Source organism: Rhinatrema bivittatum, chromosome 2 (assembly GCF_901001135.1).
Source record: "Rhinatrema bivittatum chromosome 2, aRhiBiv1.1, whole genome shotgun sequence".
Taxonomy (NCBI): domain Eukaryota; kingdom Metazoa; phylum Chordata; class Amphibia; order Gymnophiona; family Rhinatrematidae; genus Rhinatrema; species Rhinatrema bivittatum.
The window spans coordinates 385,508,304-385,525,271 of NC_042616.1; the positions used below are offsets into that span (position 1 = coordinate 385,508,304).

Genomic DNA, 16,968 nt, shown 5'->3' on the forward strand with positions numbered 1-16,968 from the left:
AGAGACAAAGGGCACAGAATGTGCTGTCTCTGAAGGTGAGCATCTCAGCCTAAACTGGAGGTCTCTTATTAGAACAATTTGGTGCACAGTAATTTGGAAGAGTAAGCTCAGTCAAATTAGAATAGGAAAGCCATCAAGAAGGAAGGCAGAGCTATTTGTGGCACAGATATTCTCCGGTAGGGGCTTGATTCCACTGGAATTTGAATGGTGTATTGGGCTGGACTCATACAGAAAGATGCCATGAGCCCCAGCATTCTTAATACGAACCAGACTGTTTACTAACTGAATTACTCCTTCCAGTGTTATACCTTGCTAAGGTTTTCAAGAGACTTACCCCAGAACCACCTTCTAAACCAGAAAATAAATGAGTGATAGCAGTGCAGTCTGGGATTTCCAGACTTTTCAAATTTTTGAAGATTCAATCAAAAAATATTAGGCATACAGGGAAAATTTAGTACCAAGAGTTCTATTTTACAGGAAATTCTCATTTTATAGCACATTACATATAAGTATATAACTGCTTCCTGAACGGAATAAATCAGTTTTAATTAACGTAGCCTTCTCTAACTTTTTTAAACCGAGTCTTCACACACCTGTTCCATTTTGATAAGACAGTGTCTGTGTGACAAAAATCTTTACTAGCTTGCTGACAATGCTATTTATATGAACATCTAACACGCTTGGTTTGAACCAAAGGAACATGGTATAAAAATGTGCTCACTCTTTCACCGTGCTGCTTGCAAGTTTAAAGCACTACATGGTGGTGCAAGTCCATTTTGGCTACAACTACGGCCTCCAAGCCTTGCAAAAGCAGAAAGCAAAATATGAAGACAGGTTCCTGAGACCTTATCTTGAAATAATCAATACCTTCCTGTATGGTTGAAATTTCCTCTCTTTCCTGATTAAATAACCCCATCTCTGAATACGGTTTCCTTTGTGTAAGAACAGATGAAAGTTTCCAATTGCTTCCCTGGAAGCACCAACTCCAAAGTAGTACTCCCCTACTCTAACTCAACTCTCCAACCAACAGGGGCCTGGACAAATGCTGTTACTAAGGAGGCCTTTGAGGTGGCTCAGTTGGCGGCTGTGATGCTGCACAGGAAGGGACAGCACAGCAACAAACGTCCTGTGTCATTCACTTGAGTCATATTTAATAGAGCGCCTACAAATTCCAACTATAGTATTGGGATGAAATGATATTTGGAGCAGTTGAATCACCCTTGAGAATGTAGAACTCAAATGGTGCTCTGCATGGATTCATGTGTCTCTTCCTAAGATGTGATCTTGACCAGCCAATCCTCTAAGCAGGGAAACACATGACTCCATAAGTGCACAGAAATTCTACAAGGGCAGGTAGATTTTTGGTTAAAAAACCCAAACCATGGACTTTATGTTAAGCCAAAAAGCAATATGCAATAGTGGAGGTGGCATTTCCCTACTATAAATATGAGGTACATTCAGTTCACAGAAAGCATGTGTGCCTCGCATAAATCCAAACAACTTAGCCAGTGTTCTTTATTCAAAAGGGGAATTACAGTAACCAGGGAATTTAATTTTTCTTTACTCAGGAATTTGTTCAAGACACTTAGTTCTAAGCATCGAATGAATTCTCAATTTTCCAGAAGTAACTGGAGTAAAATCTTCACCCTTGCTCCTGTGGTGGGAGAGGGTTGTCTGCTCTTGTCTACAGCAGGAAAGTTTTCCTGACCTGGACAGGTCTGGGACTGTTTCAGCACTAAAGAACTCATGTGAGAGCAGTTTAGAGTGATTTCCAATACATTTAATCTGTAAAAGTACTTTATCCATCCGAGGAAACAGCCAATGATTTGTGAAAAAAAAAATATCAATCATTCTCCCTTCTACAGGCAGGACCCTCCAGAACAAAGACCGAAACACTGGCTAACTACTTGGTATATCATCAAAAGACAACCCCTCATTGTGGTCGAGGGACATCTCTATTTGCAAGTAGGACAGAATTTAAAAGCCACTGGCCAGCTTTGTCCCAAGATGAGAAAAAATAGATGGTAAAAAAAATAAAAAGCAGACATCTACAAGAAGTTAGATGGGAGAAGCTTGAAAAAAGTGAATGAAATGAACTATTTAAAGCTTAGTAGAAGGAAAGAAAAAATACTTATGCCTGCTAGCAGAATGACAGTCAAACTGGTAACGGAACCCTCATGGGAGGGAGAGATACTGGACCTGGTACTTACCAATGGAGACAGTATCTCTGATAAAGTAATTGATGATCATCTGGATCTAGTGATCACCAGATTGTGTGGTTCAGTGTTAAGGTTCATTCAAAGGCAAGAGTCCTAGACTGTAAGAAAACTAATTTGGTTATAATGGGGGAGAACCTCAAGGAGTTAGCTGGATGGAAAAATCTAGGGAAAATAGAAGAGTAGTGGGCAAAACTAAAAGGAGATAAGGGAAAATCTTTTTGTTAGGAAAGTAAAATAAAAAGGAAAGAGGTCACTATGGTTTTGTAAAGTAGCAGCTGAAAGGTAAGGGAGAAAATGTTAGCATTCATAAACTACAAAAGATCAAAGACAGTGGAAGATAGGCAATATCTGGAAAAGCTAAGAGAAGCTGGGAAAGAAGTCAGGAATGCAGAACTTTGAATGGAAGAATAAAGCAAATATGGTGAAATGGGGGGGGGGGGGGGACACGATTTTTTTGAAAAGATGTTCGTGATAGAAGTGCAATACTGACTGAGAGACTCAGAGTTGAAGAGGAGGAATATGTAGAGGCTGAGGAGGAAAAAGCAAAATTGCTTAAAATTTCTGTTCGATGTTCACTGTGGAAAGGCCTGGAGCAGGATCACATAAAAATGAACACAAACACTGGAAGTGAGGTAAACAATCGATTTTCAGAACAGTATGTGTGTGAGGAGTTAAAAGTAGATAAGATGATAGGGCCAGATGGGATACATCCGAGGGCATTGAGGGAATTTAAAGAAATCCTGCAGCTCCGCTGGCTGACCTTTTCGATGCTTCTTTAGAGTCTGGAGTAGTTACGGAGGACTGAAGAGGGCCAGATATGATTCCTATTCATAAAAACTACAGACTGGTTAATCTGACCTCTGTGGTGAGAAAATAAATGGAACTGCTCCTAAAAGAGGATAGTGCAGTTTCTGGAATCCAATGGATTGCAAGACCTGAGGCAGTTTTACTAGAGGTAAATCTGGTCAGACAAATCTGATCAATTTCTTTGACTGGGTGACCAGGGAGTTGGATCAAGGGAGAGCGCTATACATAGTGTGTTTGGATTTCGATAAGGCCTTTAACACGGTTCCACAAAGGAGACATAAATAAACTGAGCTCCCGGGGTATGGAACCTAGAGTGTGACTGGGTGGTGACAAAGGGTAGTGGTAAATGGAGTTTATTCTGAGGAGGGGGTGGGGGTGTTAATAGAACTGATCCCTTAGGGCCCACCACTAAGACTAGTTCTTTTCAACATTTTCTTGAGTGACATAATAGGATTGTCAGGAAAGGTGTCTTTATACCAAAATCTGTAACAAGGTGGACAGTCAGGAAGGTGTGGAAAACTTTGAAATCTGGTGAAGCCTGAGAGATGGTCTGAGACTGACAGTTAAGACAATGCTAAAAAATGTCAAGCAATGCTTTTAAGCTGCAAAAATCCAAGGGAGAGATATAGTATTAGAGATGAAATTCTTCTAAGCACAAAAGAAGAGTGGGATCTGGGGGTAATTTTGACTGCTGATCTTAATGTGGCCGACAAGTGGATAAAGCAATGGCAAATGCCAGAAAGATGCTTGGCTGCATAGGGAGAGAAATGGTCAGCAGACAAAGGGAGGTGCTATTGCCCCCCCTTTATAGGTCCCTGGTTAGACTTAAACTGGAATACTGTGCATAATTCTGGAGACTGCACTTTCAAAAGAATATAAACAGGATGGAGTTGGTCCAGAGGGTGGCTACTAAAATAGTCGGTGGTATTTGTTCTAAAGCATATAGGGATACAGTTAAAGATCTAAACATGTATAGCCTAGACTAGAGGAAAGGTGAGATAAAGGAGATATGATTGGCATTCAAATCTCAAAGGTTTCCATGTGTAGGTGGTGAGCCTCTCTCAACAGAAAGGAGGCTCTAGAATGAGGGGTCATGGGATGAGGGTGAAAGGGAGTAGACTCAGGAGTAATCTTAGGAAATATTTCTTTACATAGAGTAGTGGATTCATGGAATGGTCTTCCTGTGGAGATGGAGGAGATAAAATCAGTAGCTGAATTCAAGAAAGCATGGGATAAATACAGAGAATCTAGAGGGAATGATTGGAATTATTAGGGCTACTAAACTGGCCAGAGGAGCAGACTAGATGGGCCATATAGTCTTTTTCTGCTAGTGCTTCTAGGTTTCTAACAAATAGATAAACCTGTCAAAGAAAACATGGAACTTTTTTTTTTTTTGAGAAGTATGAAAAAAAATCATAGCAGCAGCGCTTCTGAAGCTTGAACACAATATCTCTAGTGGACAAAAATGAACTGAAATCAGCAGGGCTGGAGCAGCGAAGGAACTCCTATGCGTTTGTGAAGGACTTTGGGTCTTTCCAAAAAACTGGTAAAGATCTGAAGTTAGCGCCAGATGACCCACTACTGTAACTGTGAACTCGCTTGTCTTCAGAGCAACTAGTGATCACTCAAGTGTCAAATTTCTGTCCAAGCCTATTTAAAATTCTTTAACTGCTGAGAAACTCCCCCTAAAACTTTGGGAGGAGACATGTTTGCTGGAGTAAGTCATGCTTGCTAGATCAGACTTAAGTATCCATTCTGGCAATGGAACCATAAATGCTCATGCAATGTGTGGCAATCTATTTATGGTTATGACATTGCTCCGAATGGGTGAGAGGTTAGATTTTATTACTTAATATAGAGTAGATTTTATTTTAATGATAGATAAACTTGCTTAATTTTTTTTTTTTTTATGTAACTGTAGCACTTAAAAGCAAATCAAAACCCCAGATAAAATAAAGATGGCATACCTTATGATACAAGTGGGGACTTGTCAGAGGGTTTGGGGGTGCAGAGGGAACGGCAGGAGAGGGCATGTGATGAACAGCTTTCAAAGATGGTGTCCCTTCAATACCAACCTGTCTGCAAGGAAGAGGTGGAACAGCAATGGTAGCTGCAGGGATAGTAAACCTGGTCTGAAAGGGAGATGTGGGAAAGTCAGTGGAATGCACAACAAATCACAGGAGTCATTTATAATTTTACCTGTAGTATATTGTTTATAGACAAGCTTCTTCTGACTGTTGAATGTTTAACACATTGTTTTATACTACGAAGATTAGAAATTGTACTTCCAAAGTGGTAATCTGACATGTACCTATAGGATTTATTTGCCAAAGCATGTTACAGACATTTAAATACTAGATTACTGAATATTAATTTTTGTAATTTGATACAGTATTAAGTATGACAAATTTGAGCAGGAAAACAGGGTTTCTTGTTTAAAGATGGTCTATCGGGGTTTTCAACAGCAATTTAACCACTTATTTTACGCAGAAATTTTACAAGAAAAGTTCTCACCCTGGGAGTTCATTTTATGGTAAAATTCCATATCACCTCTTACTGGTATTGGTTTGACTACACAGGGGATTTCTAAAAATAGAATTCTTAAGAATAGTAATGTGATTGATGCTTTTAACCAATGAAGTGAATTGTAAATCCTGATGACTAAAATGTTCATACACTATTCTTTTACACAGGGCTTCCCAAACCTGTCCTGGGGACCCCACAATCAGTCAGGTTTTCAGGATATCAGCGATGAATATGTCAGATAAATCTGTCTATCATGGAGACTCAGTATATGCAAGTTTCTTTCATGTATATTCATTGTGGAGATCCTGAATTGGCTGTAGGGTCCCCAGAACAGGTTTGGGAAGCCCTGAGTAATTAGTCAGGAAGCATTCAAACCCACTTCATGATTCAACAGAATCTGGTGCAACAACTCAGTGAAAAATAAGCTATTGTAAGTCTGGAACAGTCAGTCATAATGGATAAAGTTCTATATACTGAAAAAGTTATTAAACAAGGATTACTTTCCTTGAAAAAAAGCTATTATGGTTCCTGTCAACATGATACACTTGTGCTACAGAAAATATGATAATAGCACTAAAGTCATGGACAGCATTATCAGTGTTTATTCCAGAGTCATACTAGAACTTGGTAAGGACAGGCTAACAGTCAGGCCAGCGCTCCGAGTCGAGCCCGCTCTCCCAACACACGCCCAGGCCACTCTCCTGGGCGCGCGATTCAGTATGCAAATGAGGGCCCGCACTAATAAGGAGGCAGCAGCTGTCAGCGGGTTTGACAGCAGACGCTTAATTTACCGGCGTCTGTTGTTGAACCCGCTGACAACCATGGGTTCGGAACATGGATGCCGGCAAATTGAGCATCCATTTTCCAACCCGCGGGCAGATTTTTTTTAACGGTTTTATTTTTTTTTTTATTTTTGGGGCCTCCAACTTAATATGATATTAAGTTGGAGGGTGTACAGAAAAGCAGTTTTTTCTGCTTTTCTGTACACTTTCCCGGTGCCGGCAGGAGTTAATTTCTGAGAGTAAAATGTGCGGCTTGGCTGCACATTTTACTTTCTGTATCAAGCGGGACCAACTAATAGACTCATCAACATGCATTTGCATGTTGAGCCGTATTAGTTTTGGGGGGAGGGGGGGTGTTGGACGCGCGTTTTCCACACGCTATTACCCCTTACTGTATAAGGAGTAATAATAGCACGTCAAAAACGCGTGTCCAAACGGAGGCTAATGGTGCGCTCAGCCCGAGTGATACCTTCAAAAGTGAAAATGAACAAAAGATCCTACTCAAAAATTCTGGAGATACAAGCCAACTAAGCGAAAGGAACAAAACATGCTTCCTAAACCCCCACAGTATTCAAATTCATTCATCTTAGTGGATTTGAGGATGGTCACTGCAATGAAGACTCATGGTGCCAGACAACAGCCCTGGTTCCCATTGAGCTGGAAGCCCAAAGGAAGAGGAACATGCTGGTTTAAAACAAAAGTAGTTAGGATGAATGTTTCCAGAGGCCATGCAGAGCTGAAACAGTCCTCAAAACCTTCAAAGAAAAAAAAAAAGCTATTTCTCCAAACCACCTTCCCACTCTGCTAATTCTGCAAGTTCATGCAGAGTCTATCATAAGGCTGCTCTCACCCACAGTAGTTTGTTGATGGAACTCTCCGTGTGCAGCACTTAGGAGGCGGCTCTAAATCAGAAGAAAGTGGGAGCATATATGGCTACATTAATACTACACATCCCCAGAGAGCATTCAACTTCAATTGTAAGCCCTTTCTGGAGCAGGAACCTAATGTACCTGAATGGCAACTCGCCTTGAGCATAGTTTTGGAAAGGTAATCAAATGCAATTTGCCAAATGAGCTGGTAAAACTGAAATGTCTCAAGCACTGATCCAACAAGGACATCAGCAATCTTCCAACCTATTTGCCAATTAAAGCTTCCAGATGCAAAACTGGAATTTATATGTTGGAGCTGTTAACTTGCTAAAAAGGAAAAAACCTCCTAAGACATATCAAAGACAGAAGGCAAAAAAGGGGAATCAATTTGTAGAGGTCAATATTCAAAGCCATTTAGATAAGTGAACTCACAAATTATCTAAGTGGTTAGTTTTGAATATTCTCCTCTCGTCTGGCTAAAAGTTAGCCAGATAAGTTTTTTGCCTAACCCTATATGTGCCCAAGAGCAGGTTTAAAGTTATTTGAAACGTGTTGCTGCATAACTTTAGTCTTAAAAAAATAAAATAAGAGATAGTAGGCCAACTACTGGCCCTGACAACTCTTCCCTCCCATCTGAGGTTCAAATGCTTGGCCCTACAGTGCCAAGCCTGCAGCACCCCCCAAACCCCTCCTCCTGTCTGTAAAATCTAAATGTCACAGCTAGTTCCAATCTCTACCCCAGCCCCTCCCCTCCTCAGGTCCCACTGAAATGTCAAAATGTTTATAAGCTACAGAGCCCTCCCCTCTCAACGTCCTTTCACTTTCAGCCTGGACTGCAGTAGCAGCTTACGGTGCGCCCCAGACTTGTGCTTTAGCCATCACTAAGAAGCTACACTGAAATCACAGGCTTCTAGCATAGCACGTCTATGGAGCTACGCTGAAGCATATGCTTCCAGCCTAGCTGCTTAACGACAGCAGATGCATCGAGCTGGGTTGCAGCAGGCTGCTACTGCGATCCAAGCTAAAGACGAAGAGCCATTAATGTTAAAGTTGGGTGGGAGGGTATGGTTTCGGGTTGGGAAGGGGGGAGATGGGGGGGCCCTAGAGTTTATAAAATTTGACATTTCAACAGGACCCAGGAATTGGAAGGGGGAGGGGGGGCGCGCGAAGGGAGAGATCTGGACCAGCCACTGCTCTTAGCTGAAGCTTTGACTGGGAATGTCTTACCCTGTCGATTCCTCTTCTATTACCTCTCCTATCCATGTGAACAAGGTACACTTTTGAAGCCAAAGGCACAAGACCGACAATTTTACCTCCAACTCTTGTAACCTTTACTCTGAATTCACTGATCACAAGTTCCTCTTCCTCATTTCCTCAGCTGAGAGACCTCCATAGCTCATTAAAATTGGAACATACTAATATAATCAACAATCCTGTCTGGATCCTGAAAATATTAGAAAGCAGTATTAAAATTAATCAGGGCAGGCTAGTCCAGACTGGTAGGACAACTGAACAGGAATTGACAGGATAATTTCCATTCAGTGGCATTTTTTTGTGGCAAAACTGGGGATCTTTGTGCCTGCTGAGACTTATTTCATTCTGAAACCATTCTGTTTCCCCAAGTAAGACCTCCATTTCCTTAGTGCTTCTTCAACTGACAAGCAGGTGGCAGCCTAACACCTGCTATGCTCAGCAGTTTATTGCAGCTAGGACTTATTCAGAATGTTAAACTGGGTAACTTGCTTGTATACCCTCAAAGTGAGGCTTTGAATGCATACCACCCCAGTTTCCACAATATGGTACAATGTTGCAATATTCTGTTAAGTTATTGGTCAGGAAGCTAGTGCTACCTGCTTTCATTGGCTGGACAGTATCAGCTAAAGAGTGACCCAGTTCAGAGTTTTCCAGAATTCTGAATTCCCAGCCAAGAATGGAGACACAGTTGGATCCATGTCAAGACCCTGATCCAGCTTGTGGACACTGCCTAAGCTGAACCTCCTCACACACAGTGAAAAGTGTCTAGTTAGCATTACTTGTAGAAATCCTTATTTAACCTATTGCTGTTTGCAATCTTTTTACCTGTTTACTGTTCTTACTATTTGTTAAAAAAAACCCAAAAAACTAGTTGGTTAGCTCTGTTCTGTGACTGATGCCAGTATTTTTTAATATTTATTTATAAGTGCAATTCTTGTGCTGGGTCCCAGTCTCTAGAAACCACCAGGATTCTTGGCCAGAAGCAACGGGAACTCAATTGGCTGGTGGGAGGATTGTCTACAGAGTTAACCCAGAGTGGCTGTTACACATTGCAACCCCCAAATCAGTACCACAGGGATATAGCAAAGCAATATCTTATTGGGCTAGAAATAGCATACCTGGAATTATCCATCTTTCATATACATCTGAAGATGCCTACTTAAGTTTGTAGACCTTTGAAAAGGAACTCCAAGCTGTTGCTACATTAAATCTGTTCCAATTAGCTTTTGTATTTTCAGATGTAAAAATTGTCCTAATGTATACTCACTTTTTTTTGTTCTTTTTTTTTTTTTAATTTAAATAAATGTACAAGTATAACTTGTAATGGAAATAAACAAATGACGAAGTAAAAATAAAAAGTGCACATATGGAAAAATGCAATAATTGCATATTATGAGTCCCACAAAATAAAAACTAGGGCCTAGCGAAGTAGGGAGACAAATAAGAGAAAAATAAGCAAAAGGAAATCTGTCCCTAGAGGACTAAGTCTTCCCAATAATATACATTAGAACCTAAACAAAAGCCAGCATTAGTCCCTTTATTCCCTGTCCTCACCCAATATTAGGGGTCCTAAAACTGATAAATGTACAAAGATGTGTAGGATCAAAATCCACAAACTTTGCATTAGGAAAATTAACCATTTACAAGGGAAGCAAAGGAAAAAAAATGAGCACCCAAAACAAACTTCCTAATGCATATTTAAAGATTGCTTCCTACGTAACTGTGTAGCCCTGCAAAAATCTGGAAATCTTTACAGCCCATAAAAGAAAGATGCATGGCACGAAAACAAACAGAATGACGACAAGAAAACGTCATGAGAAGCGTAGCTCTTATGCAATTTGACAACAGTTGACTCAAGGATAGCAGAGACATCCAAACGAACACCAGAGTCAAAACCTTCAGGTCAAGTAGGCCCAAACAGATAAAAAGCCTTATCTACAGTAGACTGGGATAATCCTAGAGTTTCATGCACATAAGTCTTGAGCCTCTTGGATTCACTGGTAAGGTCTCACCCACTGCTTCTCTCCTTGGTCCAGTAGCTGCATGCAATGCAGCTGGGTTTAAATGGACTGTCTGTGGATGGCGATGCCAGCTAAGGGGTGGGCTTGTGGGCAGAGACTCCAGAATCTCCTCTGTTCTGTGGTTGTTGGGGACAGTGACAAAAGGGGGAGCCCCCCCGGATCCACTGCTCCTCTCCTACCCCTGCATCTCCCACCATATGAGATGCAGATGGGTTTATGTTTAATCTGTTTATTCACACTTGCAAGCATATACACGAAGAAAATTCAACATATGATACATAATGGACTGTTACATACCATGAGTCGTAAACAAAATCATGATTGAAACATTCTAAGCCCCAACAACTCCAACCCACTGCTGAGAAGGCCTACAGAAATCACAATCTGTGCGGTAGAGGCATTAAGTAAGGCATCCAGATATATTTTTCTTAGATAGAAAAGGTGTGTATTAGATAGCGTTTCCATAGTGAGGAGGTGAATAATAGTATGCCAATGCATAATGGACAACTCCTCAGACTTCTGCCACACCCGCAGCACAATGTCGACTGCTAGATGAAACACTTTATTGATCCAAAATTTGAGATAAATTTCCCGTGAAAGACTGTGGGGAAAATCCCAAATAATGCTATGTGAGATGAAAGTGAGATTGGATTTAAGGAAGCTAGAAGAGTGGTCGAAGATATGGCAGCTGAGATTCAATGCCAAGAAGTGCAAAGTCATGCATATGGGGAGTGGAAATCCGAATGAACTGAATTCGATGGGGGAGAAAAGCTGATGTGCACGGAGCAGGAGAGAGACCTTGGGGTGATAGTGTCTAATGATCTGAAGTTGGGGAAACAATGTGACAAGGAGATAGCTAAAGCCAGAAAAATGCTGGGCTGCATAGAGAGAGGAATATCGAGTAAGAAAAGGGAAGTGATTATCCCCTTGTACAGGTCCTTGGTGAGGCCTCACCTGGAGTACTGTGTTCAGTTCTGGAGACCATATCTCCGAAGAGACAGAGACAAGATGGAGGCGGTCCAGAGAAGGGCAACCAAAAAGGTGGAGGGTCTTCAACGAATGACTTATGAGGAAAGACTGAAGAATCTAAATATGTACACCCTGGAGGAAAGGAAGAGCAGAGGTGATATGATACAGACTTTCAGATACTTGAAAGGTTTTAATGATCCAAAGACAACCACAAACCTTTTCCGTCTGAAAAAAATCAACAGAATCAGAGGTCACGATTTGAAGCTCCAGGGAGGAAGACTCAGAACCAATGTCAGGAAGTATTTCTTCACGGAGGGTGGTGGATGCCTGGAATGCCCTGCCGGAGGAAGTGGTGAAGACCAGAACTGTGAAGGACTTCAAAGGGGTGTGGGATAAACACTGTGGATCCATAAAGTCTAGAGGACATGAATGAAGCATGGGTGGCTCGCGGGTATGACGGCTACTACCTGGAGATAATAAACGTATTCAATAAATATACACACGGTTAATGCGACTCCAACATTGTTCTAAGCTTCAACGGCAAGAGGAAATGTGGAGAAAAGCATTTGCATTCACAAAAAAGCAGGGAGTAGCTTGCTTGTTACGGTGGTTACTACCCCAAACCAAATAAGTCTGATACTATATCCAGCACAGCTCTCTGCTTCAACGACAGGAGAGGAAGACCGATACTTCACTTTCAGTGCATATCCAGCATAACTCTCTGATTCAACGGCAGGGGGAATGTAGAAAAGTGGATCTATATACAGAGAACAACCAACAAGGACTGAATTACATAGTCTGGGTAAACAAATAAGCATGGGTGTGGCTTGCTTGTTGCGGCGGTTGCTACCCCTAATTAGGATAGATATTTTGCTTAGATGCGGTTCCAATACTGCTCTCTGCATTAATGGTGTGGGTGGAAGGGAAATAGAACCAAATGGTTACTAAGAGCCAAGAGAAACAGATAAGTATGAGAAGAAAAAAAAGTGTGAAGCTTGCTGGGCAGACTGGATGGGCCGTTTGGTCTTCTTCTGCCGCCATTTCTATGTTTCTATGGAAGGTTCAACACCCAGCCAGCAAAATGAAACACTTTCTTCCAAAATGATTGAAGGAGATCATACTGCTAAAGTGAATGGCCCAAATGCCACTTCTTTTTTTACATTTTAAACAAAGGTCAGAGTCTGTGATCTTGGTTAAGCAGGCTTGATGCTGAGAAAAGTACAGCTAGTAGAACACCTTGTATCTAATCTCTTAGCAGAACATTACAGGTGATCTTGAAGGTGCCCAAGAAGGAAGTAATAAAAGTTGGTAGTGGGAAGGTGCTCTGCAGTTCCTGTTGCCACTTTGTCCAAGCCGTCTCAGAGGACCACATTTTGTAGTTGCTTTCCAAAACTTATAGAAAAAGATATGGCATGACGTTGGGGGTCTTCCACGTTGAACCAATTCAGAAGAACTACCAGTTCGGGTTCTGCAAATCTGGGAGCTTGAGAGTCTGAATATAGTGTCACACTTGATAGTAAGAAAGAAAATAATTGGGGGATAGGTCATGAGTGCAAACATTAGAAAAAGTCAAAGATCCATCAGAGGTAAGCATTTGAGAAATAGAGCACAACCTTCACCTCCCACTTTTGAAAAATAGAGAAACCCAATCCCAGGGAGAAATCTCCGTTACCCAGAATAGGGAAGAAAGGAGATGCACTGGAAGACAAAGAAGCTTTTGTCAAAAGCCAACGCCAGGTTCTCCGCAACGGTAAAGACAATATAGACTGTACATGTGAGGAAATGGAATATTTCACTTGAAGCATATATCGCAAAGACAGGGGGAAAACCAATTGTGCTTCCAAAACAGTATCAGTAGTATTCAAAAGCCAATCCCCTATATGTCTTAAGTTAATGGTATGATTACAGACCCGTAAATCAGGCAGGCCAAGTGTCCCCTTAGAGATTGGTTTCATCAACAGCTTATGGGCCAGTCTAGGCATCTTCCCCCTCCAGATAAATCAGCTAATCACCACATGAAACTTTTAAGGGTGGGAGTGCACAAAGTAAATGGGAGAACCCTGAAGACATAACCACCGGGGTAAAATAGTCATTTTAAGCAATTGAATACGGCCTGTAAGGGACAACGGTAAATGCATCCAGGAGAAGACAGACACCTCAGTCTTCGTCTGCAACTTTGAAATATTAACATATAAGGCAGAGATATCTTTAGGAAGCCACACTCCCAAATATTTAATTTGATTCCCCACACATTTTAACAGGAATGCATCCCCCCATACCAATCATCATAGCTTTTGACTTATCCAAATTCAATTTGAATCTAGCTAGGGGCCCATATTCTGTGATCACAGCCAACACACAGGACAAAGATCTAACTGGATTTGCTACATGTATCAACAAGTCATCAAAGGCTGCCACTTCACAAGATGCCCCAAACTGTATTCCAACAATATCAGTCGAAGATTCTATAAGCTGCAGAAAGGGGGGGGGGGGGTGTCTAAAAATAACACAAAGTAAAGGGGATGGGGGAACCTCTGATGAGTACCCTTGGATAATACAAAATCTTTAGTAAATTGCCCATTAACCAGTATTGTGCTTGGGGACTCGAATACAAAGTAGTGAGAAATGAATTGGCCATGAAAGCCATATCTTCTAAGAGTTTCAAATAGAAAGAGCCAATTATAGAAACATAGAAACATAGAAATGACGGCAGAAGAAGACCAAATGGCCCATCCAGTCTGCCCAGCAAGCTTCCCTCATTTCTTCTCTCATACTTATCTGTTTCTCTTAGCTCTTGGTTCTAATTCCCTTCCACCCCCACCATTAATGTAGAGAGCGGTGATGGAGCTGCATCCAAGTGAAATATCTAGCTTGAGTAGTTAGAGGTAGTAGGGGTAGTAACCGCCGCAATAAGCAAGCTACACCCATGCTTATTTGTTTTTACCCAGATTATGTTATACAGCCCTTATTGGTTGTTTATCTTCTCCCCTGCCGTTGAAGCAGGGAGCTATGCTGGATATGCGTGAGGTATCAGTTTTTTTCTTCTCCCCTGCCGTTGAAGCAGAGAGCTATGCTGGATATGCATTGAAAGTGAAGTATCAGGCACATTTGGTTTGGGGTAGTAACCGCCGTAACAAGCCAGCTACTCCCCGCTTTGTGAGTGTGAATCCTTTTTTCTTCTCCCCTGCTGTTGAAGCAGAGAACTATGCTGGATATGCATTGAAGTGAAGTATAAGAATGGAGTGATCAAGCTAGTTGAAAGGCATCAGGAGTAGAGGAAGGTGGAGGTAGTAATTTGGATATTTGGTTTGGGGTAGTAACCGCCGTAACAAGCCAGCTACTCCCGTCTTTGTGAGTGCAAATCCTTTTTTCCACATTTCCTCTTGCTGTTGAAGCTTAGAGTGATGTTGGAGTCACAGTAACCATGTGTATGTTTATTGAATAAGGGTATTGTCTCCAGGCAGTAGCCATCATTCTGGCGAGTCACCCACTCTTCATTGGCGGCCTCTTGACTTTATGGATCCACAGTGTTTATCCCACGCCCCTTTGAAGTCCTTCACAGTTCTGGTCTTCACCACTTCCTCCGGAAGGGCATTCCAGGCATCCACCACCCTCTCCGTGAAGAAATACTTCCTGACATTGGTTCTGAATCTTCCTCCCTGGAGCTTCAAATCGTGACCCCTGGTTCTGCTGATTTTTTTCTTATGGTAAAGGTTTGTCGTTGCCTTTGGATCATTAAAACCTTTCAAGTATCTGAAAGTCTGTATCATATCACCTCTGCTCCTCCTTTCCTCCAGGGTGTACATATTTAGATTCTTCAATCTCTCCTCGTACGTCATGCGATGAAGATCCTCCACCTTCCTGGTGGAAGGTGGAGGATCTTCATTAACCCTATTAAATGCCTTTTCGGCATCAAAGCTAACTAATAAGGAATTTAATTTCCGTTTAAGGGAGATATCCAAGGAGGGCAGAACCTGCCATACATTAATGACCGCCTGTCACACCTTAAACCCCACTTGGACGGTAGCATCAAATTAGGGAAAATGGATGACAGATGGTCTGCCATGATCTTAGCCAAGAGTTTAAGATCACAAATTGTAAGTGATATAGGCCGATATGAGTTGACAAAACAGGATCATATCCCAGCTTGGGAAGGATTACTATAGTAGCTTTGTTAGCCTGCCAAGCAGAAAACTGTGGGTCCAACAAGGTGGCAAATACCTCCCCCAAAGGTGGACAAATTTGGTCTGACAATCTTGTAAGACTCAACAGGCAGTCCATCTGGACCTGGAGATTTACCAAGAGCCAAAGATTTAATTGCCATGGCCAGCTCCGCTAACAGAATTGGAGCATTTAAACACTGCAAGTCCTGCTCCAGCACAGAGGCAAAGCTACTTTGGCTAAGTATTCCAGTATTGATGTAAGTTCACCCGGCTCAGCTTTATATAAATCCTGATAATATTGATAAAAGATATCTCCAATATCCTTAGTGGAAATCTTAACCTGCCCCTTATCTTTCAGAGCTAAAATATGAGTCCTACTTTCCCAGGACTTTCCCAGACTGGCCAGTAACTTCCCTACTCTATTTCCATACAGAAAGAATTTATAAAAAATGCAAGCTTTTCTGAGTTTTTTGTTGAATAAGATCATGCAGAGTGCTTTGAGTTGCATAAAACTGGACTCGGGTCGCCGCTGAAGGAGTTTCACAATACTTCCTTTTAGCTATCCCCAGCTGATGTTCTAAATGTAAGATTCCATTAGCTAGCTCTCTTTCGCCGTGCAACACAGGCAATTACCTCCACCAGCAATACAGCCGTAGTTTCCCAATAGAGAATCGGCTTAGCCTGATGTTCTTGTTAAATTGGGCAAACTCCATTTCTCCTGTAAATAGTCCTGAAATTTGGTGTCATAATGAAGGAAAGCTGGGAATTTCCACCTCTGACTCCCCTGTAAGGGAGACAGTCCAGCAATATCCAGCCATACAGGCGTGTGATCAGAAATAGCAAGAGGACCTATCTCAGAACTCACCACCTTAGCAAAGTAATCCCTACTAATCATCTAGACCCATGAGACCTGGAGACATGAGTAAAGTCCTCCTCCACCAGGTGAAGGACTCTCCAAACATCCATGAGATACAACCTGAGACAGAGATAAGGGAGGCTTCTTCAATTATCAGCCTGTGAGGCAGGTCTAGGGGACAGCCTATCCATAGTAGAGTCATGAACTGCTTTAAAATCCCCCCCCCCACCAAATAATCAGCAAATTAGAATGTGAAAGGAGTATACTGAATACAGAATTGAAAAAGGATTGAGTAAGCATTGGGCGCATTAACATTGCCTAAAAGTAGCTGTCAAACAACTCAATTTCTAGAAAAACATACCTCCCTTCAGAACCAACCAGAGATTTTTGAAGCATAAAAGAAGGCTTTGTGAAACAATATAGCATTCCCGCTTTCCGAGAATTGGAGGAGGCAGAGAACACTTTTCAGACCCATTGTTTTTGTAACTTATTGTCCTCAATA

At 41.6% G+C, this 16,968-nt stretch overlaps 1 protein-coding gene across 4 annotated transcripts in view; it reads right to left on the reverse strand.

Moving 5' to 3' along the window:
* TENT4A (terminal nucleotidyltransferase 4A) overlaps positions 1–16,968 on the reverse strand; it is a 178,414-nt gene that overhangs the window by 23,021 nt on the left and 138,425 nt on the right. For 2 of the 4 annotated variants that reach the window (XM_029590012.1, XM_029590010.1), the window contains one exon: positions 5,102–5,158. In XM_029590012.1, coding sequence (XP_029445872.1) covers positions 5,102–5,158 — 57 coding nt within the window. Of the gene's footprint in view, positions 1–4,993; positions 5,159–16,968 lie in introns of all 4 variants that reach the window. The other 2 variants (XM_029590011.1, XM_029590009.1) reach the window with 1 other exon arrangement.